The sequence below is a fragment of the Anas platyrhynchos genome, chromosome 1 (genome assembly GCF_047663525.1).
Source record: "Anas platyrhynchos isolate ZD024472 breed Pekin duck chromosome 1, IASCAAS_PekinDuck_T2T, whole genome shotgun sequence".
Classification (NCBI taxonomy): Eukaryota; Metazoa; Chordata; class Aves; order Anseriformes; family Anatidae; genus Anas; species Anas platyrhynchos.
The window spans coordinates 178,102,488-178,128,763 of record NC_092587.1 but is presented as its reverse complement, the minus strand read 5'-3'; the positions used below and the strand labels follow the sequence as shown (position 1 = coordinate 178,128,763).

Genomic DNA, 26,276 nt, shown 5'->3' with positions numbered 1-26,276 from the left:
AGCGATTGAGCAATGTTTTGAAAGTATGTACAAACTTCATAGTGTAAGGTTGTCCTTTATGTATTTGTCCAGGCTGGAATAGTGGTGAACTGGCTGCTTCTAGTAATGCACAAGTCAAGAGCTCAACACACTCGTGTACTAAACACTCCTAGCTCTCAGCTTGGTCAACCTGACTCACGGCACACTCAGCTGTGGAAGAAAATCCAAGACGAGCGGAAGAAAATACAAAACTTTTAGACAAACAGGTTTATAAGATTTATTTTCCATTGCACATACATGGATTATATACAAGTTAGTAACATAAGTTACTGCTTAATTTTCTAAAAGATTGTTACAGCAAACACTTGCCATTTTAAAACATCAAGTCAGAAATCAATCTAAAAAGGTAAATATGACAATATTTTAAAAACAAAACAAATTGCACTTAGTTAGGGAGTCAAATACAGATTTGTCTATATGCTGTAACAAACTATATAGCAGGTAATATTACAGTTAGAAGTAGCTCTTGCAGTCCATTTGTACATTAATAATTCTTTTCAATTTTACTTAATTAAAAACTGGTGGATAATTCAAAGACTTTATCTTCTTCCTAGTATTCAAGATTCCTCACATGAAATGCACTAGCAACTAAGACTTTATACAATTGCTATCCAAATATAAGAACACCACCACACCTCAAAGTAAGGAAAAAAACTAAAACGTATTGATTTTACATGTATCATGAGATGAGAAGTATGGAAGGTGTTCAGCAATAAAGCCCTGTCCACTACTTACATAAAAGAAGATTTAAAAAAATAATCACTGCACACAATACAAAGGGTGGGGTCATACGGTTGTTGAAGTCTCCTGTAACAGTAATATTTCTCCTTACTGTTCACAGATGAGTGTTTCCATAGCAAACCTGTTCTCAAAGTGTCGAATCTTTCGGCAATTAACAGCTTCACGCTTCTGAATTCCTGGTTGTAAACAGACAGGAGAGTGATGGACATTAGAGGCGTAATAGCTTTCTATCCACTATAATAAGATGTCACTGAAGATCAGAACTCTCTCCCCTCAACCCCTCCTCTAAGTTAAAATCAACCTACCAAAACCCCTCTAGTGATTAGTTTTAACCCAGATCAGTTCTCAGTCTCCCTCACCCAGTCTACAGAAGTGCTGTGTGGACAGGAAAAAGGGAACAGCAAAGCAGCAAGCTGGTATAGGCAGAAAAGAGCTGAATAACCTCTTTCCACAACAGTAGCTTTTTAAACACCTAAGAATCAGAGAAAAACTGAGCTTTACCAACAATTACTCCAACCAATGCTCACTGCCAACCTATGCTCATCATTTATTATCACAAGAGCAACATCCTGAATTCATGCTGTTAAGACCTTTCCATTTTTAAACATAGTTCTATATTCTTTTCTATATATTTATTTTTCTTTTCTTTTTTTTTTTCCCGCCCCTTGAAGCGATCAGGTCCAAAAATATGCCTAAAACAACTGAATTTCTTTGGTGGCCATTTGTACACCACATACCATTTTTTAGAAAGTTTGAGTAAAAACTGAGTGAAAATTTTAAGACAGTATTTGACAGCTCGTCAAAACTCTTCCAAATAACATTTGTTTTCGTAAGTTTTCCATGAACGAGTACCAAGAACTACAAGTTTCCTGTGAAGACAACTCTTTCACATTTCACTGATGCAAATAGGAAGATTTATAAGGTTTATAAGGGATGCTAGTGACAAGAAGAACCTGCCATTCTGTGCTTGGACTACAAGGCTATGGGCTCTCTCATATGAAAGGGTTTTTTGCTTTTGGGGGTGGACTAAAAAACAAGACTAAAGAAAAGCATCAATGAAAGCTTGAAGCACAGAAAACGTACCCATGCATACACATAATTTTTAGGAGTTTCTAGCCCACTGGGGCCTTGAGCACTTCTACACAATAAAACACCTTATTTCCTTACCTACATGGAAAATATCAGACATACTTAAGCCCACAGAGCCAGTTACTGCAATAAGCAGCTCTTGCTTTAATAGGAGTCATTCCTTTCACTACAGTCAAGCCTATTTATTGAACTCGAGTGGCAATGAACTTTCCCCCGCCACAAAGGAACACTTACCTTTCATGGCTTCTTTACGCTGTAGTTTGTAGGTTTCCTTGCCGCGGCAGAGGCGGTAGATAAAGAATCCCAGCTGGTCCACGTTCTCGATGCGATCAGTAACAATCATCTGCTCGTGAATCAGGTAGGACTGAGGCAAATACGTCCCAGCCTGTCGAACACAAGGACAGCAGCTGTGTCAAAAGGCATCCCCTCACAGTCTAAGTACACAAAGGACCACCTTGCATTGTGATTCTTTAACGCGGCTGTAATGTATTTTCTTTGAATTTTTTTTCAGAATATGTATGGAATTTTATTATAAACATGCAAACATGACTGCACTGCTCTATACATAATGACTACATTCAAACCTTCCATCAATACAGACACCTTCCTCTCTCCCGTTACAGAAACAGCACTCTTCAGCAGTGTTTTCCTCCAGGAGCACCCATTATCGTCGATCAAACTCCACAGTCCTCCTACAAAGTTGTCGCTTAATCAACCTCAGGCCAACAGACCTCAGGGGGAACTTTTCCCAGGTAAGAGCTGTAGAAGCATGTTCTGCATCAGCATGTTCCTGCTGATGAAATCCACCAGGTGCAGCACACCCCGGCTGCAGTCCACAGGATTTGGGAGTCCTTGAACGTTTTCACAGCACGGATTGCAGCTTAGAAGCTCAATGCAAGAAGAGATTGTCTGGGCCTGCAAGCTATTATCAGGGGGTCCCATGACTGTTTACACAGAAAAGTATTAGAAAGTCTCTGTGATAGATGAGGTGCTTTTAGGGCAATAAATTGAAAAAGGGAAAAGCCGAGACAACACACAAAGGCTTCCCGAGCCTTTTCTAGTCCCTTCAATTTTGTTTTGCCACAGCTGAAATGACAGAAGAATCAGACTTCATTATCCACAGCTGAAGATGCACAGATGCATCAACTGAATTCCTAATATTGCTACTGGTAAATAATAATCAACTTTTCTGAAATGTTACTTCATTTAAGAAATCCTTTCAGTGTGATTCTTATTATGCCAGTAGAAAAGGTGTTGCTTGCTTTCTAGATATAAAACGGTTGGTTATTATGGAAAAAAAAACAGGTTCTCTGGCAAAAGAGCACTATCCTTTTTATCATCAATAAACAACTTGGGATTTCCATTACTAAACACGGCCATCCTTCCAGTCCAAGCGACACATTGAGAAGAAGCTGATTGAATGCTATTCTTTTCAGTAAAAAAGGGAAGTCCATATAAAATTCACTGGAAATTACAAAAAAATTCTTCAGCATGTGCTATGAAACAAGCAGATTTTCTTCTTCAAATAAGTGCTGGGGAGATTTCACGCTTCCAAATTGTCTGACTTGTTATTATTTGGTGAAAAGCTTGGTAAGCAAATCACTGCAAATCATCTTAATCCCCGCTCTCTAGAATTTCGAGAGAAAGCCCCAGGGGAGTCTCAGAGCATTGCAGCAGCTCAGACCACCCTTGGGGCTGCAGGAGGAGCTCAGTGGCTGGGCTGCAGGCATCATCCTTGCCCAGCTTCTACAGGAGCAACTGCCTAAGGGTGGGATCCACCACAGCCACAAATGTCATCATCTTTGAGGTGCTTCCTGCATCACAGGTGGTTAGAATTGGCCACTTGGCTCTACAGTGGTCACTGAACAACTATACCTGGGTTTCAGCCTTGCTCCCCAAGGAAAGGAGGCCTTTCACTCAAGCAGACTGTATCAATAAACAGAAATGTCATTCTTTAAGCTAAAATTATGACTTCTGAAAAAGCAAAACAGCCCAGAGCACGTCCGTCTTCCAAAAATGCCCTTGGCGTGTATTCAGACCTCATTTTAATGACACAACTACTTTGATTTCATAGTTGTTGTTGTTTTTTTTCTATGTGCAATAATGTGAACGTAGGACAGCGAACAGAATTTTACTTACTTTGTACATCTGCAGAGTAGTTTCCCAGATTTCAGTTACAAAACGTTTAGCCTGATTTTCTGAGACATCAAGTGCCCACAGCTTTTTGTTAGTACAATGAGAATTAAACAGATGTCTGATAAAATTAGGGCATTCACTGCTGGGGACAATGATCAGAGCAGTTTGCTTTTGCACAGATTTTCAATTAAATGCATGATGCCTGGTTATCCTGTTACTAGTAAACCAAGCGTATTTGATTTAGTACCAATGGCAAACTAGGAAAGTAACAGATTTTAACAGTGGAATTTGTGTGGACTAAAACAAACAAACAAAGAAAAGAAACAGAACAGCATACACAAAGTATACACAAAAAACAGTTTACACAAAAAATAAATAATAATAATTAAAAAAAAAAACAAGGTGACTGAGTTTTACGGACACAACTTCATCCTTATGCACAGGATAACGAATGTGTGGTTAACTAACCCATCTCAAAACAGGCATCAAAAAAGCAGCAGAGACTTGCTTGTGAAGTCATTTTTTTGTATGTAGTTAATTTATATACCCAAACCACTCAGAAACAGCTAAAATGGTTCATCGGGTCCAAATTCTAAAGCCATGTTTGAAAGATGTCGGCCCAAAGATGATACCAAAAATTCCAAATTTATAAAAGCTCAGTAAAATAAAATTTAAAACACCCTCTGCTTATCTTAGAGAAAAGTTAGCTTATCAGCTCTCTTCCCCTCCCTGAGTATTCTGGCTATCGTATGAAGAAAATAAAAGGCAGAAAAACACTGTAAACACTATTTAAATCTTCATTGAAAGCACACACATGTATGTGGAAAAAAAAAAAAAAGTTAAGAACATTCGTAACAGCTTAGTAAGAGACCCCATTAGATGATCTACTTTGGCCTCTTCAATTTCACAGGCCATTACGTTTCACCCAGTTACTACTACCGAGAGAACAGCGAGTCCCTGTGGTGGCAAGAAGCCAGCCAGCACCACAGGCCAGGCAGTGCTGTTCAATTATCAGACCCCACTGGGAAGCGATTAGGAGCTCCCATAACATCGCTCTGAAATCTCCTGTTCAGCCGCTCAGCGATTGTGGTGTCTCGGCCTGTTCCAGGGTCCTCGTTTTTAAGGATGCAGAAATCTTGTTCTGAGGGTCTGGTGCTCGTTTCCTCTTCCTGAGTATGCAGAGGTAGGAATTTGGCTATATGAAAAGCTTTTTATTTCAAGGGGCTTTCCTAATCGTATATACCCCAAATCCTGATCAGTCCTACAAATACAGTCCTACAAATATCTCCCTGGAAATACACAGATCCACTGAAAATACTTTGAACGTTGCCCACACTGAAGGATTTCCCAGTGCATCTAATCTAAGTGTCTCAGCTGAACAGGCTTAATTCAGGACAAGCTTTATGGAAAACCTAGTCGTAATGGGTTTTAAATTAATTTGTAGATTCCTCTCAAGGGGTACGCGTACTCCCCATTTGCTCAGTGCTGTCAACCAAATTTGTAGCATCCAAGAACAAAATCAGATTTGTTTGTCTTCCTCTGAAGGTTATAACCTAGAAGGTTACAGCCTTTTTTCTCTCTTTGCAGAGATCTCCAGCAAATCAGTTAGCTTTCTAACTCATTCATCCCATGTGAATGTCAGTCCTGGCCAAAAAAATAAGGCAAAACATTTCCTTTTCCCATTTTAAGAACAAATCACTTAGTATTTAACCGTACCTTGATGTTGATGAGCAACTCCAAGAAATTCTTTGGTGGCATAACAACTGAGGTGTTCAGAGGAATCACATAGCACTTATCCAGGCTCAGGTCAAGATAGGCAGTGAGTCTCTGGCAAGGAAATATTTATTTTGATCAAAATAAGCAGAACACTAGAAAAATCACATAAAGATGTTGCTGAACTGCTATCTCCTCATGTTTTTCTTCAAGTTACTGTTTTGTTCTCTATCAAATCTGTCCAATAAAGTCCAATTTGAGGTCAATACAGAAATAAAAAGCATTTTTGCTAACAGTTTAAATCCATTACAGGGATTTGTGCAAGGCAGCAGGCAATAAGTAGCTCAAATGCACTACAGTAATGGAATTACAAAGGTGCATCTGAACTGTGAGGGGTCACGTGCAGTATTCATTTATTCCTATTGCCTGCTTTTTGTAATAACAGAGCCTTGCTCAAACCTCCACATTTTTTTTTATTTTGCTGTAGTGTGAAAAGGAGCTGGTAAGAATGAACTATAGGAAAAAAAAAAAAACGTTATAAAGAATTCAACAAATAAAAAACCCTTTATTTACCAAAATACTACTGAGGTGAAGTGTTCATTTTTATTCATACCTGAATTATTATCTTTATAGCACCTGAACTGTAATATTTGTCATTATTTTATAATTAAGTGAGAGAGAGAAAAAAAAGCCCCAGGAATAACCCTGATGAATCCTATGGTTCTGTTCACTGAGCTGTGCTTTACTGCATCTGTTCTTGCTTAAGAAAACATTATCTCAAGCTGCTGAAAGCTCTAAGGCTGCGGACGTATGTAAAATACTGAGCACCACGAGACCAGTAGTCAAAATAGTACCAGGACAGCAATTGTCAGTGCAACTAATCTCATTACACAGGAGTATGTGCTCTGCCCATGGCAGATGCTCCTTGCACTGACCTTTAGAGCAAAGCATTAAAGATGCATAGTTAATTTTAACCCATTAAGTAAAAAAGTAAGTTTCTAATGTTATATTGTTCCCATTCACTTCTTACATACTGCATTTTCCTAGTTTTCCCCGTTTAGAGGTTAGCTCTAACTCTTAACAGAAGCTCACTAAATATATTCAGGAATATTTTTAAATGACATAGCTTAAGCAAGCTCTGTTTTTCTCCAAGTCTGGTTATGAATATTTGATAGATGGCACTCTTTTTGCTTGAAAAACTTAAAACTCTTAAGTGCATAAAAAAATAGGACACTTCCCTATTCTTCTTTTTCAGCCCTGCTTAAAAAAAGCAGTTCAGTGAAGCCTTCAAATGTTCACAGAAATTTAGCTTCCTGAAAGCCAGCTACAGAACATTTCATTGCTATCCCTTCCCATCAAGCTGACACAGAAAAGGACTTCTAATTGTTTTACAGCTCTGTCATTACCACCAAGAGCTGTAAGCCCATCAGCTGTCTTACCAAAAATTTATTACTGAGATTCCTACTAAAGCTGTTTCTACAAAAAAGGAAGAAGCAGCTCTGAGTGCTTCAATAGCCTGATTTGGTGCCTTTAAGGAACACAGTAGCCTGTGGTGCACAAGCAAAATTTAGCTTCTGCTAGGCTTCTTATGATATCTGGAAAATGAGCTCTCTTCCACAGGCAGGCAGCCGGTCGTTTTCTTTCCTCTCTCCTGCTGTTTTGGGGTTTTTGAGCTCTGCTAGGATGGCACCTCCGTGGGTGCTTGACCATACCCAATGACTTCAGCCGCAATCAGCCCCTGCAAGTTGAAGTCAAAGCTAAGAAAGCCCTCTCCAAACTTCCCTCGTCACCACAGCAGCTGGTCGAATTCTGGTTTGGTGGAGTTAGCACGGTGAGAAGTGTATTTTCTTTACTTTCTCATACTGAGGAAAGGAAATGGCTTGAAGATTTTTCCCGTTCTAAAAACAGAAGTGTATTTGCAAGTGGTGCTTTACATACTACCTCATGACGGTTGTATAATGCTGTACTTTGTATGCTCGGTTAATAATTGCTTCCAGCCTGCTGATGATCAAAACGTTTCTGCTGCCTCCTCCACCCTCTGCTTTCCCCCACCAAAATAATTAGGGAGTACATTTATCAGGATGACTGAGGGGGAGCGTTTTTCATGTTTCAAATGCATTCTGCTTCTCTTCAGAAGTATTTCTTACCCGATGGAAGTCATGGACAATATCAGCAGGATCGCTATCAGCAAACTCAGGGACTGGCACGCTGATAAACTCCACATCTTCCTCCTCCAAGATCTGGATGTTTTGCTCAATCGTGTGGTAGCGGGCGCTCTGAGCCTCTGCCCCAGGCTCGGGTAAACTTAAGCCGTCTTCAATGTACTTTATTCCACAGAAATACACACCGCCCTGCTAAAAATAGTAAACAACCCGGCAACAACAACATCAGCAGCCTTGTTAGAAGTTTAATATTCTCAAAGCGCTACAGAGAAGAAAAACTTGTCAGGCTAGATGAAATATTTTTCCTTTAATTTGATTCACACGCGTAGACCAAAGTAGGAGACAGTAGCTATCTGCAACAGGACTGTGGGTAAAGCCTTCATCCTACTGAACCCAGTGGGAGTCCTTCCCTTCTTGACTTCAAGGCAAACAGGATCCCAAAAGCAGGTTCTTAACATCTAGTCTGCTTTGTACCCAGGATCTGTGGCATTATTTTTAGCAAGAGTATGAAATTCTTAAGCCTATGTGCATGCATGTTATTAATTTATGATTTAACTGCAGTTAAGAACCACAATTTAAAACACTGAACCTGGGCATCCAAATGAGATTTAGAAAGCACATCTAACTCTGAATTTGGTCCTGCTTGGAGAAGGGGGTTGGACCAGGCGACTTCCAGAGATTCCTTCAACCTAAATCACTCTGTGATTCTATGAAGCTGTTTAGTTTTACAGGGCTTGAGAAGTTCTTACAGTCAGCTGCTAAAATAAATTATTTTTTTGTTGTGAACAGTTTTCAAAGGCAAAAAGGTAACTAAAGAAATGAAGAGAACCAGTTCATATCCTTCTGTCACAGTACACGCAATAGGTCTCACCTAAGCAGAGCATAAAATAAACTTGTAAGTTAGAGGAAGCCAAGTAACAGATTTATAGGCCAGATAGTTTTTGAAACGTATACCTTATTGCTCAGCATATGCACACGCCAGCAATTTAGAATTTTACATAAAAAAACACATCTTCAGTGCAACGTTAGCTCAATTCCTGAATGTGTCCTTCAACCCAGATCTCTCTCATGACCAAGTACCACAGGTTTGAGTTAAATGGCACTTGCAATTTCAGCTTGCTGGCACATGAAAGGTAAAGAGAGTGCTAAGCCCTGATGAAACAGGAGTGAGTAACACAGCCAGCCTTCAGTGGCTCTGAGCCTGCCAATCCACCGATGTACTAAGCTGTTTGTAGCACTCCTGCTCCCTTGTACATCAGGTTAACTGGGCAGCCAAAGTGACTATAAAGGGCAATTTCAACTGGAATTTCCCAGGTTTCATCATTTTGCTTTCTACAAAGCAAAACGGAGGGGAAAATCCTAACAATGGGGACAAGAACAAAGAATTTCTACCTCACGATTGTGCTCGCTCACCAGTGGGCTACAGGGATTCAAATTCTGCTGATGCTCTCACCTTCCCTGCCCTTGCGAATTTTGCAACTCAGCACAGCTTCTGCAGGAGGGAGGGTGCTCACGCCACTTGGGCAACAGCCCAGCGTGACCCAGTGACAATTCCCCCAGAAGAAAACAATATTTAACTCTCCTCTCCCATGTTCCAGGTAAACGCTCCATTTCCCTGGCACCACTGCCTTCCCCGGGCTCCTAATGCAGAGATGCTAATAGTTAAAATATGTTTTGTCAGAGGTCTTGTCTTGTCAGGGTGGATTAGACTTGACAGAGCATGCTTAACCACACTGACTGTGCTTCTCCGAAGTCCCCTGCGGGGCCTGTTTTTTGTATCCCCACGGAGACTAGGAAGGAGGAGAGTCACTGCTCTGCTCTGGCGAGTGGTCCCTTTCCTTTGCATGAGCACATGTCTAGGACTCGTGGGTCAAACAAGGAGGATTTCAAGGAGTTAAGCCACCTTCAGTGCTTGGCAAGTGCTGAACGTGAGAAATAGTGGGTGAAAATCTGGGACACCGCTGGGGTTCTTATATTCAAGTCCTATATTTAGGTATAATCCGTTCTCTGTGAGGTTTTCAAAACTGTTATTCCTTTTTATTTGCCAACTTGGTCCTGCCCTCCTCTGCTGACAGAACAGGCCGTGCACTTTGCCTGTAGAAAGGCTGAAGCTTTCCAAAGATAAAAAAGAGAGCAGCAAGGCTGTTTGGTTTAGACAGACGCTCCTCTTTTGAGCACACGGAAAGCGGTTGAAAACACACACAACGCTCTGGTAACAAAATGTACTCGGCTTACCTGGAATGCGAAGTATTTGTACAGATAGGCACCACCCAGGATCACACCGGCCAGCATGAAGGCCAGCCCGAAGCACATGCACCAGCACCAGGCCCTCCTCTGCGCAACAGGCACGACGACATCCTCCTGCTCCTGCCACACAGACCAGAGAGAGGCCTTCAACACGGTGTTCCCAAGACACCTACCACACAGATAGCTTGGGCCCAGCGAGCGCAAACACTGCAGCCATCAGAAAAGGCCCCAAGCACTTTATCACAATAGTCTGGGAATGGTTTTCCTCTGGTTTTGTGGTTTTTGAAGCATTTAAAGCAGAGCTGTTTCAGCTGAGGTCTGGGGAAACTCGTACCGACAGTCGCTTTTTAACGCCGTCGCCGTGGACTAAATCAGCAGAGATAAGGAAAAATAAAAATAAAATCTCTCAAGGCACTCAGTAACACCCCGTGAGCCATTTTAGGGACTGCAGACAGAAGTATCTGTTCTCAGGCAACCTCCATGCACCAACAGCATGGCGAGGAAAGGTCAGATTTTTTTAGCTTGGTATATGCAATTTAAGCAAACCTGCAGAACCAACAAAAGATCAAAGGCAGCAAGAAGAGCAAAATCTATCCTTCCTTACGCTGGTACATCAAGAAATAGACCTCACCACCTCTCTGCTGGCAAAACAGGAAGAATGGGAATGACAAAATGATGGTTTACAAGGTCCTGCTTAAAGAGGCTTTGTGCCTAGGACAGTGTTGGCCACGCATTGCTTTCTGCTGTGCGTGTTGCACTGAAGGAAGGAGGGAACAGGCAGGATGTTTCCCCTTTGGGGCACTCGTTTGCATAACCATGCAGCCCCCACAGGCATCCGAAGCAATAAGCTGCTGCTTGCAAAATCTTTCCTCTATCAGCTGCATCACAATGCTCTTTCCTCCCCCGAGAGCTTGCATAACTCTCATCAAAAACGAACCAAAACCAAAAACAAAAAAACCCAAAACAACAACCAAGAAAAACAGCACGATATCGCCCTAATGATTCGAGTCACCTTCTTCCAAGCCATGATAATCCTGGGAAAATATGAGAATTCAACTAAATACAGAGCAATTCATCATCCCTTTGCAGCCGAAGGAACAATAGGGTGGTAGCACGATGACCGATGACCAGGGTGAAACCACTACAAGCAACCAACCAAAAAAACCCCAACCAGGACCGAGGAAGAGCAGGAGGGGAGTGCTTGAAAATGGACTGATGGCTGTGATAGTCCCTGAATCTTCTGGCTCACCTGGCATTGGTTTTCTTCACTAGTTGCTAATTAAGACGATTTCCCACTCAAAAAAAGAAGTTGTAGGTGTAACCCCCCCAGGCTGCCACGGTCCAGTTGGGAAGGAATTCCTCTCATCTGGCCACAGCCATCAAAGCAAGTCTGACACCAAAGAAAGGCGGCCCTCCCTGCACAAACAAGGTGGGGAGAAGCAGGCACTTCCCCGGAGTGACTCATCCCAACCATCTCCGAGCGGGATCAAAACCTTCTGGAGGTGCTTCTTTCTTTTCCGTGATGACAGGGAGAGATGCCCGCTTAACCAACTAGGCACCCAATTCACAGGCAGCTAAAATTAGGCGATGTGAAACCCACCTTTGCAGCACGCTGCAATTATCTTCCCTACAGAGGTGGCGACGCAGCTCCTCTGCCAGGCAACAGTTGCCAAAACCCGATTCGGAAATATTTAGGAAGATACTCCCCAGATTACGCTTTGTTACCTCGCGAAGCACCGCAGTAAATCAGATGGAGAAATCTCCATCTCTGGAGGTTTTCAAGACCCAACCTGGCTGATCTTGCTTTGGCAACCACCCTGTTTCTAAAGGGCTGCTGGCCCACAGGACCTCCAGAGCCCTTCCACAACCACGTGCCCGTGATTCATTACGAGGCCAAGCCAGGGAGGCTAGAAAACAGTTGCCACGGCCTGAAAAAAAAAAAAAAGAAAAGCCAAGTAACAACTTTAAGAAGTTTTCACTTTACTAATTAGTTGAGGAATTCAGTAGAAAGCATTACAGGATTAGCAGCTGCGTGGTTTTTAACCTGGCTGCTTGTGGAGACTGAGAATAGACCGTAATACCCACGGTAAGCTAATTAACTTTCAGGTCAGGTTAGGATTCACTGCGGATTCCTCTATACATCATCTCAATTATAAATCTAAACCAAGGTAAAACAAGGATTTTTATTTTTACGTTGCCCCGTGTCATTAGGTAACCATTTCCCTGGGTATTTCAATGCACAGAGGACACCCGACTGAAACTTTTTTTTTCTTAATAGCTGTCATTTAAAATGTTTTATGTGAACATGAGAAAAATGGATAGCAAACTGGCTCTGGGACACAATGCCAAAATATTCCCTCGCAAAGAATATAAAGAGCACCTTTATTCTTTCCTTCTGGTATTATTTCCTCACTTATTCTTACTATTATTGTACCTCCAAGCAGAATTATCCATTTGTGGAACAACAACTGCCTCTTCCCTTCTTCCATCACGTTGTAAGCTCAGAAGGATTTACAAAATACACATCTGGCAAATGGTGCGGAAGGGATACAGTGCATGAACACCTCCTTGGAAATGCAGATTAGTGTCAAATTAAGTTTGCATAGGCCACAAAAATAATGAGAAAAAGGAAAGCAACTTTTACACTTCTACCAAGCCAGAAGGAACCTGAAGGACAAGTTTATGAAATTCCACCCTAAATAATTTTGCTTTGATACACAAGATGACAGATGTGTACAAAAGGTGTAACAGAACTCTTTAATCCTCTACCAGAAGCTAAATTTTATCATTATTATTTTTTCAGGCATCCCTACTGGTAGGGCATTAACATACTTTGTGTTTGCAGTTGCCTACTGCAGTGATTTGCCCACAGCCTGCCAAAAGCAGCGAGCCAAAATGAGAGCAAGATTTCAAGCCCAGTTTAACCTCTTGTTTAGACAGCCTACGAAGGTATTGCATCTCCGGACAGCGGAACCACAAGCATTAGGTAAGAGTGAAAGTAGCTGCTGTTGTTGAAGAAGCACAGAGAATGGATTTCCTCTTCTGAATTTGACAACCAAGTATACCACCAAGCAGTTTCATCCGACGCTGTATCAATCTGACCCTCTGCACCGCGAGAGATGAAAGCGCGGCGGATGCCCACCCGCCTTCCGGGCGGCTCAAAAAGGGAAAGGAAACACATGAACTGAAAGCAGATCCCCAGCAGCAGGGACAGTGCTGAATTAGCACCTCTCCCCACGGAGCTGGGGCTGCACTTTGTTCCCTGGTAGCACCGCAGGACAAGAGGAGCCTGCAGCCTCGCTGGCTGCTTTTTCTCCAGGTCAGCTTTCCGCTGCCAGAAGTACCTGACAAAAGCGAGCACCGTGTGTTCGAGGTGAAGATTGACCTCTACAAAATACGCCTCTGCACTTTTGTTCTGGTCCTCTTCTCTCCTGCCTCGTCGCTGCCTTTTGCACTTCCAGTGTCGTGGTGAATCCTCAACCTGAAGAGGATGCCGCAGAAGTAATCTTCTCTGATGCAAAAAATGCCTTCGGAGGAACTGGATGCAAGCCCAACGCTGGCTTTTTTCCCTTGATGAGCTGATTGTTCTAATTGGAAAACGTTTGATTAGCCTATTTCCCATGGACAAGACACGAAACAGAAGCATCTTCTGCCACTCGTACACTACACCCTGCAAAGTTAAAATTAAATTAATCAGCTCAGGACTTCCCAATCGGAATAGCTCCGAGCCCTGCAGGAACATTTTCTTGTAGATATAAAAGAGATAATTTAATACTTCTCATTTTCTCTGAGATTTAAAGGCGTTGGCAGGATTCCCTTTGCTCTGTAACTCTTCTTCTCACACCAAAGACTGCAGCTTTCAGTAAGGAGGCCCTCATCAAGTGACCACGGCCGCTAATAATGTGCAGCTGCGTTGTGTCTTCTTACTGGAACTATAAAACACCAGCGAGTGGACAGATGATATCACAAACTCCTTATCAAAGCACCTCTCGATTAAAGAGAAATCTTCACAAGAACACAGTTACAAAAATTAGCATCAACCATTCCAGAGTGGATTAAAAGAAGAACATTTAATAACCCTTAAACTCGCTAACATTAATTATTAAGGGGATATGGACACACATTCTCTTCTTTTCCCTTCAATTTTAATACTTCTTTTCTTTAAATAAAATACTGAATTTCAGAGGGACCAAATTCGCGTTTGAGGTATCACCACAAATTTCTGCTAAGGAACTCCAATACTGAGACAGAAAATGTGTATAATTAGACTTGGTAATTACTTGGATTTTTCCCTTGTGGCTTTTTGTACACAGTCGAATATAATTGCTTTAAAATGATAAAAGTTAAGCAGTCTAAAAATTTACAAGGCTTGCGTCTAGCTCACATTAAAACGGGTAAGAAGATTATCAGACATTGTTCCTTTGCGTAAATTAAGGGTACGTCAATTTTATGATTTCAGAACTTCATAGAAATCACCTCAATATGAACGTACCTAAACCAGAAACAAAGGATGTGCTTGGATATGCTGTGGGGAGTCCTGAATATCGCATGCCCGCTGTCTACCTGTGCAAAAGATTAATGGTCAAAGCCTGAAAATAGATAAGGTAGGGAGAAAGAGAAAAAAGAAAACACCAATTTTGAGGGGAACAACCTTTCAAGTCCACCCTGGGCTCTGATCCGCAGAGAAAGCAGATGCAGATTATTGCTGAGTATTACAAATCTTACTAAAAATGGCTGGAGCATGATACACAGTCCGTAATTATGCATCTGAGAATAACATCTAATCCATGCACACAAAAACACACACATATATATATATAAACTTTAAATTTGTGTGGGTAGAAGTGGCTGGAAACTCTTCAGAGATATTTTCTTCAGAGGTCCTCAGCGTGCCAGCTAGCCAGATGGGCAGGAGGCAGTAGGGCAGACAGAGCAAATATTGACCAAGTGCAGCTTTTAATAGTGGAATGAAACCGAAGTGAAACTAATGATAACTCGCTCCAAGTGTCTGTTAATGAAGGAAGCTAAAAAATCTTGGAATAAAATACTGACCTAATGGCTACAGAGAAGGGATTCTGCTGCTCGAGCTTGCCTGCTCTGACTTGCAGCTCTGATGCCGGTGGAAAAGCCTCCCAAAAGACAGTCAATATAAAGTGAACTTAATTTAGAAAGAACTCCGCATTCCTCCCCTGGTATTCCTGCCTGAAGACTGCTCCAAGCCTGGTATTCTATTTATTACTTGTTGCAGATGGGAAATTAAGGCAGGCTTTTGCGAGGCTCCTCACTTAGCTGGCAGATGCTGCCAAACTGGAAGGCCATCAATACTCATCTGCCTCTCAAGCAGCAACTTTATGCTTCCTAATAAAATTAGATCGAAATTTTTAGTACAATGATCTTTTAGCTTGCAATTGGAACAACAGGCTCCATGTGCAATAGATGCTTCAGAGATCTCAAGGAGTGACGTATCCTTTCGATGCAGATGACGAAGCCCAAAAACAAGCTATAGTGCAGTTAGTATCCGAGCACTGCAACCCTTCTGCAGCAGGGCTGCCAGTTCCTCCTCTGGAAAGATGGATGAGGACTTGTCCATCTGGCTGAAGGCTCTCTGCCTGAAGAGCTGCAAGAAAACCAGACCTTAATTCCTCTGCTGCTCGCTGCCACCATGCAGCTTGGATAACCAAGCAGATTAATCAAGTAGAATTATCTATCAGGCAGCTAGTGCTGTTAACCTTTATCTCTAGTCCCAATATCTGTACATTTTCTATAAAATGTGCATCAGAAAATCCAGCAGAGTCAAGGAAATACATTCCCAGAGCTTTCACGAGTTCAAAGTCAAAGTTATTTTTTCTGTTAGTCAAACACTACCTTTCACCAAGTGATGGGAGTGTTTCCTTATAAAATGAGGTGTCTCTCAAGTGAATCATCATTTCCTGGTTCAAACATCATAACCATCGTGGAACAAACACTAATAATATGCAGCCAACTCTTAAAAAGCTAAGGAAGAATTAGGATTTCATTACTAATGGATAAGAAACACGTTGCATGTACCTGCTAAAACAAAGGTGAAGGTGGAACAGCAAAAAGACGGTAAACAGGTGAGTGAAGGGAAATAAAACCAGAGAGGAAGATGGTAGAGCATGTAGAGGTCGATGTCTCTGCAGGAAGTCAAGAGAAATTACAACTGCAAAGCGAATGCCAAGGCCATGAATCAGCAGTTCACCCGCAGCGATGTGATAGAGGGACAATTACAAGCGTGTGTGTTGGAAGAGTGATCCTGCAACTCTTACCTGATGTGAGTAATCCTCGTTTACCTAAGTGCCGCCTTCGACTTCTGAGATTAGAGATTACAGGACTTGATAGCAGCCAACAATTAAAGAGAACGGGGAAAGAGATGCAGAGGAAGAAACCTGTAACTAGACTTCTGCTTTGATTAAATTTGTGGGCAGCGCTGTTACGTGTGGTTATTGTTATTGTTAGCTTTGGTCTTACATTGACTAAAGAGTGGGGGAAGAAAAAAAAAAAAGGCAACGCCCAAGCCACTTTTTTTTTTTTAATTGCTTGTGTGAGGAGGCAAAGACTTTCTCCAGGTGACTCTCGTGTACAACGTTTTGCTATAACCTCATCCCAGGCTGTCTACAGCGGTTGTACATGCACTCTATTTCACTGTTGTCTTCAAACCATGTTCACCAAATCGTTCCTTTTGTTATGTTCACCTTTAAGACACCCCAATTTCCTTCTCTCACTACCAAAACTAGTGTTTTCAAGTCTTCCTGCAACTTCTTATCCCAGGTCTGTGCCTCCTACTGCTCTGCAAGATAAACCATTCACAATGTTGACACACTTGGGAAGACAAGCTAGGCTGCTTCCTTTTCTTTGGGGCTTTATGATTCTTCTGCCTTCTTCCCCCAACCCCTTGCTCCTCACCTGAAACCTCACAAAAGCATTCCGGTTCTGATACCTGCATCACTCAGCATGTTCATTGCCTGTCAGTGTCCGCATGCTGGATTCACAATTCTGAATTTCTGTTTCTGACAGCCAGGGAGCTGCAATCACCACAATACACAACTTCTTCCAAGCTTGGCCAGTAGAGAGGTGCTAGAAGCCAGGTATTTTTGGTGATATACATGGTAATGAGTTTACATTCTCATAAATGAGAACAAAGAACATTTGCTCTGCATTCCCTACCTATTTTTCCTCGAGTATTTCGAGAGCAGAGCAGTGTTCTGGTGTAAGCTTGCAAGGCAGACCGAAACGCACACAAGGAAGCTCGCAGAGCTATCTGGAAAGAGGTGCCTGAGGGCTGTTTATTTTGTGAAACCCCAGACCTAGGAGGTTACACGGCACATTCTTCAGCATACCTTTTGCTTTCAGAGGAGAGAAACGCTACACCCTGTAAGGATACAGCATGCCAAACGTGGCATTGCTATAAACTGTCCGATGCTGAAAAATGTTTTGTTTCTGCACACTGCCAGAAGGAACTCGTTTCCCCACCCACATTCCTTGACTTAATTGACTCGCGTTCTACCCAACTTATAAAAACGACACGAAACAAATCTATAATTTTAAGTGAAATATTTGTCTCAACTTTATCCTGAATTAGCATCGCTGCTCGAAAACAGGAACCCAGAAGGCTCCTATTCCATTTAAAATAGATCAATACTAAATTGTCTTTTTGACCTTGGCTGTTCCAGTTCCCGTCTCTTCCTTATCCTGCTCTCTTCTTATCTCTGCACATTTCTCTGCTTTTTCTCCTCTGACTGAATCTCAGACACCGGTACGGGATGTGGATTTAACCTAGATTTCTCTCAAGACTATTTTCCCAAACGGTGATGGCTCTTTCACCCAGGAGATCTCATTAGCATGCACATATGCACCACTGAGCCTCGCAATTTAATAACTCTATTCCCAGTTCAGCCACAGATGGTACGTCAGCTCAAGCAAGTCACAGCATCGCGTCTCGGTTTCTCTCCAAAGCAGACTTTAGAGTTACAGGACGGCTCGGTCTGGAAGAGGCCGCAAGGAGGTCTCCAGGCCAACCCTTTGCTCAAGAGATGCTCACGTTGACCAGGTTGCTCAGGACCCTTGTCCGGTCAGGTCGTGAAAACCTGGAAGAAACTATTGTAAGAGTCTAATAGGCTTTGCTGCAATTAAACTATCCTAAACTACCTGGCTCTGTCCCCAAATCTGCTGTCTAGCAAGGTAAAGCCACCACACCTCGCCGGACACAGAGAGAGAAGTTCTTGCAGTCACTAACCTTGGAGAAAGCAACCCGCTGCCAGCCGTGGCAGCCTCAAAGCCACACTCCACATCCTGCTCTGCAAAGGGGACTGTGCTTTAACACGTGCAGCTGCGTGGGTTTCCAGGTAGACTGTACCTTTTATGGTAAATTAATAAGAAATCTTGATGATTAAGCAGCTGGGTGACTAAATCTGTGCACAGGGCACACAGAGAGCAACCCACCCCAGAAATCACTGCTCCCTCCAGTTATGAGCTCCTCAATGCATTTGTATTTCAGTTATTCCAGTCTCTTTCTACCCTCATAAAAGAGGAAAGGGTGAGTTTGCTGAATCTTAAGCGAAAAAGAGCCACAAATTACCTACGAATTTATATTCAAGGAGCCCTAGTCCTCAAACACTTGGGTTTTATTTTTACGTACATATAAATATTACATGCTTTGTATACATTATAATGCATAATTTATTAAAAATATCTATTTGTATTCACAGACATTATTTGAAAGGGCAACCAAAGCATCAGCTTAGTTTTTCCAAGCCCCCTGTAATAACTGCTGAGCAAATACTACTTTGCCTGTTTGCTCACAGTGAGATCTGTCCGGCTGCTGTCACACAGGAGCCTTGCTCGGGGATGCAGCACGGATGGCTCAGATAGGAGCTGGAGGCTCTGCGCCCGCTGTGGTCCAAACCCCAGGCCATGTGATGTCTGCTGCCAAACCATTTCTGATTTTATTGCGGGCTCAATCTTATTAATTCTCTCCTTCCTTTAGTTTACCACATCTGGAAAATTAGGACAGATATCTGAGTTTTTATAAATTAGCATGCTTTTCATCTGCAGATTCAAAGTAATTTCCACCGAGGATGAAAAGCAGGACATAAATAGTACGAAAATGAATGTTGTATTATTCATATAGACCAGGAGACTAAAAGCGGATAATGCTAACCTTTGTCAGTCACTGCATAAATGGGAGGGGGAGAAAAAAAAAAAAAGAACCTATGCAACAGCAAACAGAACACACCACTACTTATCCCAGCAGTAGCTCTTCGGTTTGAAATAAGTCATGTCTTTAGAAGCACGGAATAAAGGACATTTTAAATGAGTAAGGCTTAAAAAAAAAAAGTGAGATTTGCTTTCAAAGAGATTTCCTGAGAGTCAGACAGAACTATTTTCTTGCATATAAGTTATTAGGAGTCTGTAGCTAGTGGCTACTGAGCATAAAATGTGTAAAATGCTGACAAACACCCACTGCTGAAGAATTAAATGAAAACATTACCGGAGCTAAGTATGTTTATCATTCTTGTAACAGCCCAAATACACAAATGACCATTGGCAAACATCAAGATTTAAAAAACTGCTGGTAGAATTAAAAAAGAAGAAAACATCAGGCAAAAAGAAAAAATGATTTATTTGAGTCTATAAAAAAAGCAAGCGTTAGACTAAATTTGCAGCCATAAACATTTCATTAGCATAGTTAACAGGAAAAATACAAGCACACATTTTGAAATTAAACTTTTATTGAGATAGATGTTCGTATGCTGGAGTAAACATTTGTTCAAATAGGAGTCTAAACCATTTGGACACCTCCCTTGAAAATATTTGATGATCCCAAGAAGGCTTTCACTGGAATGTTTGCTTTTACGGTAAAGTGCAGTTTCTCATCTTGATCCAAATCTTCAGGAACAAACAAAGTTCCTAAACCTGAGCATTTCCCACTAAATCAGAACTTTCGGTTCCATTTGCCTGTTTAAGCAGCATTTTATACTGCTCTGCAACGTTAATGTTCAAGCTGCTTTCTTGAATCTTACCACAGAGGAGATGACTACGTCACAGCAAGACATGAGTGAATGTAAGGAAAGTATTTATGGCATCAACTACAACCATTACAGTTCAGGATAGTTTTTCTAGATGTTGTGCTACACAAAGCTCCACCTAAGTACAGACTTGCTCACACGACAAGGTTATACACAAAAGAAGTTCTCCAAATAAATTTGTAAGGCAGGGTGCCTTAGCCGGGTATGTATGGATGAGTTTGTTAATCTGAGGGCAGAAACTGTACAGAACCCTGTAAAACGTTCCTGTTGTCTCCATATGTATGGATGCCAGCTCTCGTTCAGACAACCAAAACCATAAATGACACAAACTCACCACGGAGCTATCACAAAGGTCTGGCAGAAAACATCCCGATTCAAAAATTAAATACTGTTCTTTTGGGAATCGGCTGTATTTCCAAACTAAGGCTTTGTATTTGTGCTTCATGTCAGGAAGTGACGAGAGAAAAGGAAGTGAGATACGAACCACTGGTAGAGCTCCTCCATCCCAGAGGTTCATCTCCACAACTCGAGGACAGGGAGAGAACAGGCTCTCCAACACCACTTTTTGACTTCCTAACTTCTAACCCCAAATCCCTAACCGAGCTTTGAAAGTGGGCGAGATTTTCAGAGGCACTTGAGGAAAAGAACAAATTTTAAAGATCTTGTGGTTTGTTTGTTTGCTTGAGTATTGTTCTCTCAGTTGCTGGCAAGGTCTACAAAACAGCTTTAGGGGCTGACCATCTCAAGCCCACAGGGATGTTATCCCAGGAAGCTGGACTACTTCACAGACCCCCCACGTAAGAGGATGCAGGGGACAGCAGCAGCCACAAGGCTTCTTTTCTTAGAAGAGCTCCTTGTGAACAATCCCTGCCACAAGTTTTGTTTATGCAAACTCAATTTCCTTGAATTTACGCCTGCAGTTACCCATGAAGCCAAATCGGGATCAGAATCCTGGGTACCCTTGTGCCTGGGTTTGCTTCTGAGGTCTGATGCTTTCTCATTAAAACCCTACCAAAGTCAGGGAGGAGAAATAAGGGGGGGGAAAGAAGTCAGTTTGCCAGATTTTTTTTTTCTTCTTGGCCTCTTTAAAATAATCATCTCTTAATTCATACTGTTCTGAGGGACAGCAGAAGCTGTTGGTTTAATGACCTAGTTGCATCAGGGAAAATACAGGAAAATAGAAAAGCCTTACAGGAAATTTGGCTGTAAGAAGGCTGTGAAAGGAATAAGAAAGCCCCTCCAACAAAACAGAAACCAAGACCACCAAACATCTATCTGCAGATGTGTCACAAATTGGGAAAAAACGTTTTCCTAATAGCAAAACAATAAGCAAACTAGGGAGTATATACTAATACGTACCATATATTTTCTATAGGATGTGTACTTCTATATATACGCACAAAGGTGTTAGCTTTGTAGTTGCAATAATGTTTATCAGAATCATATAAAACCGCTTATGTAAAATCCAAGGGCTTTTCTACGTGGAAAAATAGTGCTCATTAGTTGCTCAACATTATTTCCCAGGTGGGCCCTCCAATTCTGCGTTAAAAGTTCCCATTTTTGTGCACTTTAGAAAAGATTAAGCTGAACAGGAAGAGAAAAAAAAAAAAAAAAAGATTGAGTGCGGAGAAATAATGTTCTCATAAGGAACAAATGCAGAAAAGCTGCTACTTTGGAAGTTCTTAACATTTACACCTTCACCATCAAATCCCTCTGCAGATACAGCTATCCAAAGGTCAGCTGTGATGCGTATGTGGGAATCCACAGCTTCTGAGCACGAAGCTGTATTTAGCAAAGATGCTCTGAGCTGAGCACCCAGGAAAAAATTCAGGTTGTCACCTACCTCCAGTGCAAGGGAGCAACTGCCCACGGGCTGCTGAGGGCCCCAAGAGCTTTGGGGAGGACCTGAGCTACTGAAAACACTCTGCTAAGATGTCTGAAGACTTCAGCTGTGCTCCAAACAAACCATCCCTGGCTCTCTATTGTAAGGAAAACATGAAAATGACATACATTGTTTGTCTGTTGGGAAACCGGGTCATAGAATAACCTACTGTATTGACAAAGAGTGAAGTGGAAAATTAAACATGGCCTGGGAACCTTGGCGAAGAGCACTCTGAATGTCGGCCAGGAGTTATGGCATAGAAGTACCATTCCCAAATTAGCAGCAGAGTTGTAACCGGTGCCTATAGTGAGCATGGAGCCCCCTTCACAACACACAACTCCTGGTTTTTAGGCTCCTTTTAAGAATATTTCAACGCATGAGACCATTGCCTTCTGCAAAACCTTTTTTTTTTTTTTAAGCTGTTCCCCAGATACATCCCCTACTCTGCTTCCATCTTCCTCTCCCGACTTCCCCAATGACATTTCCTATCAGCGTGTGCATCAGAAGTTATCGTGCAGATTTTGGAAAGGTCAGAGTCTTTCTGTGCCACATCATCAATACAGTTTGGCCGCAAACCCCTGTTAACAAGCCCTAGGAAGATTATCTGCTTCAGGGTAATCCTGCAGTGGCAGAGTTTCAGTCTTCATGATACTGCACTGGGAAAAGCATCAGGACGAGACTCAAAAAATTAGCCTAAAAGCTTATTCCATGAATCCTTCTTTTCCAGGCATTTCAAACTATTTGTCCTCATTCATGAGTATCAGCTGGGTTACTAAGACCTCTTGCTCAAATCTGGAAGTTCTTAATAACAAAATTCCGAATGTGCAGTTCTGCTGATCCTCTCCCACTCTTAAGTTTTTTCCATTTACTGCAGACCAGAAAGCCTCCCAGAACCTTTTTCATAACAAAACCTTTATAAAATGTTAATTTGGGCATTTTTCACGTTCATTCTCATGATCCAGACCTCATGATCATCATCCTGCAGAAACTGGGTGTCTACAGACAGAGGGGAAACCAAATGTCCCACATGGCATTTTGGAGATGTGACCTTTTTTCAATCTACCAGCATTTCCTCTTCTATACAGATCCTCAGATCACCTTCAAACCTCCCTTGGAGCTACGCATCTTCCAGCAATGAAGTAAGCAATACGAATAACACATTCATCAGATGTGGTTTATTTTTCCCTTTCCTCTGAAGAACTGCATAGACAGTAGAAGTGCCTTGAAGAGGGGAGAAAAGCAAAAATAGTTTCTAGTCTATTTATGTTAGAGAAGGCAAAGTTCAAAGAGCCTATCTTGCACTTACACTGAAGTTCTCAAGCTTTGCAGTGGCCCTCAGTTCTTTTTTTTGTCCAAGATATGAGGATAAATTTCCAAAATTGAAGACCCAAATACCTCTACAGCTACATAACAATTGGTTTCAATACTTTTAAACCCTCACGGATTGCACAGCCTTTTCTACTAAAACTACAGATACTGTACTCAGATTTGCTTTTATTCATACTCTAAACCACACAAACACACACAAAAAAGCTTATTCAAAAGGATTCTGCATACCGGTAGGTACAGTCTGCAGTTCTGCTAAAAAAAAAAAAAAAAAAAAAAAAGAGATGGAAATATGTCAAGGAGAATGTCAAAGGCTCGATGTCCCTCCAGAGCATTGATTTGCTTTTGGAATTTTCATCTGCAGAAAGCATCCGTTCCTCGCATGCTATTTTAGGGCTGCTTTAAGCCTTGAACAGGCATGTTCATCCCCTGATAACACTGCAAGACTCCAAAGAACTCACAAGTAGCTACTGTGAAACCGGACCGCCTTTTGACCTGGTTAATAAATGTTTGCAATTTTCATTGCTAGGCAAGGAAAGCAGTACTGATACCTGCGCAAAGTTAAGGCAGATCCCCTCTCTCTTCCTCAGCTGAAACAATTTACAGCTCTGCGTTAAGGAAATCGTAGCCATATAACATGCTTCCGTCAGTATCTGGACAGGGTCAGGAGCATTTGCTCCCCAGCGTACAATTAGCCAGCTGTATTTTGTTTGTTTAGCAGTTGGAACAACAAACCCAAATTGGTAGGTGATCTGGAAACAAAATCATCCAGGGCAGAGCTGAATTCCAAGGTAATACGAAAAAAACCTTCATTTTCAGAAACTTGTCATCTTTGCCTTGCTTACACACCGCTCAGGATCAAACTGGCTGCCAAACCCAGAGTCTGGAAGGGACTCCACAGCTCAGGTTGGACTTGGGAAACCGATTACCTTCTACAGGATGGCTCTCCTGCTGCAGGCACACAGATCATAACAGATTTCCCATAACTGCAGGGAATTTGAGTGATTACATTGTCTCTTTAGTTGCGGCACACTGCTGCTCACTCTTCTAAGGACTTAAATGTTTTGTTCCGAGTTTTATAAATGCAACATGAGTTTTATAAATGCAGTATGTTTAGTAGAAGCGTGGGATTTAACCACGTTTTGTACCCAGGAAGATGTCACCACATAAGATATCTTGTGATGTCCCTTTGGCTTTGAAATGACACGGATTCCACAGGCAAAGAAACCAGCCCTATAAAACCATGGCAAGCCCTACATGGGGGCATATCATCGTGCTAAAACACAAACACACACAGAAAAAAACCTATAGACAGTCTTCCAAGGCATAATTTCATCACAAAGATTTAGGGAACTAACAAACGCTCCCTGTTTTTGCAGATCCAACCCAGTATCTGGGAGGCCCGATGCAGGAACAGCTTCTGAAAACAAACGCAGACAGCGAGGCACGATGTTTACATGAGGCTAGCCATTTTTTCAAGTTTTCACTCTCTTTTCAAAGAGCTGAGAGCACATCACAGCACTGCTCATTAAAAACTGCCTTTGATTAGGGGGAGCAGCGAGAACCACGAGCAGAGACCTTTGCCTTCCCTGCAGTTTCTGCACTTCAAAAAACTTGAGCAGCGCTCGCAGCTTCGCTCTTTGTTGCTGCTTGGCGATGCAGGGGGGGAAGGCGACGGCGTTTCCAGAGTTTGGGGGCTGGTTTTTGGGGGAAGGCGACGGCGTTTCCAGAGTTTGGGGGCTGGTTTTTGGGGAAGGGGGAGGCAGCTCTTTGTTCCTGTGCTGAAACCAGCCCCAGGCTGACCCTCTGGAGCAGATCGCCTGCAGGATTTGGCCCTGCCACCAAAGGGGGATAAGTGTTGTCTGAAGACGGGAAGCACCAGCAAAGAGGCAGCTTAGGGGGATTTTGGGGACCCTGAAGCCCACAGAAGGGCTCCCCAGCCCGTTCTGGGGACAAGGCTCAAGCGGGATAGGGGGGGCTCGGAGACAGGGGGGCTTCACACACAGCCAGACGGGACACCACAAAAAGGAGGCGAAAAGCCTTTTAAAAGCCAGCTTGGCCGCGAGCCAAGCGCTGACGGGCTTAGAAGGAAATAAACAAGAAAAGAAAAAGAGAAAAACACACCACCAACAACCACCCCAAAGTAAGGAGAAGCGGGGCTTTAAAAGCTCGCTCTCCTGTCAGCCATTTTAGAAGCGTGAGCTGAGGGGAGGGGGGGGGGCGCGGAGCACACCGCCGTGCAGCTCCCTCCCTCCCGGCCCGTCCGCGTTTTATGGCTGCAGGGAAAAGGCTGAAAAAAGCCTCAAATCCTTCCTAAATGGTGGTGGTGGTGGTGTCCTCCTCAGGGCAGCACCTCGCCCGCAAAGTGACCGAGCTGGGGGGGTGGAGGGGGGCTGAAGGTGCCTGCGGAGCCGAGCCCCCGGCTTTGGCGGTGCCGCGCCGGGCTCACCTTGGCAGGGTCCGGCGGCAGGATCAGCACCTGGCTGTTCTCCTCCTCCTTCTTGGCCGCCTCCTTCTGCGCCAACGCCGAGTTGAACGACACCTTCACCATGGCGGCGGGGAGAGCTGAGCTGGGCTGAGCTGAGCTGAGCTGAGCTGAGGGAGGGCGAGCGCGGGGGGCGGCGGAGCTGCGAGGGAGGGCTGCCTCCTGCCTTAGCGGCCCCCCGACCCTCGCTGCCTCCTCGCCGAGACTGCTGCCCCCTTCCCCAGTCCTCTTGGCAGGCGGCACCGCAGGAGGAGGAGGAGGAGGAGGAGGAGAAGGCGGGACGAGGAGGGGCCGGAGCCTGCTAGGGAGGGTGGGGAGAGGGCGGCTGCCGGCGCTGCATGGGGCAGGGTCGGTGCCCTGAGTCGCGGCGGCCTGGTCTACCCAAGCCCCCGGCCGCTGCTTTGAATTGC

General features: G+C 43.0%; 1 protein-coding gene across 1 annotated transcript; it reads right to left on the bottom strand.

The window, feature by feature from the left end:
- Positions 1–231: 231 nt before the first annotated feature.
- On the bottom strand, positions 232–26,127 carry ITM2B (integral membrane protein 2B). The gene is made up of 6 exons (XM_027471631.3): positions 25,831–26,127; positions 10,116–10,247; positions 7,866–8,072; positions 5,722–5,832; positions 2,104–2,254; positions 232–956 (listed from the first exon to the last, which is right to left on the bottom strand). Exons 1-6 carry the CDS (start codon positions 25,930–25,932, stop codon positions 868–870), a joined length of 792 nt encoding a protein of 263 aa, XP_027327432.1. The 5' UTR covers positions 25,933–26,127; the 3' UTR covers positions 232–867.
- Between the last annotated feature and the right edge of the window lie 149 nt (positions 26,128–26,276).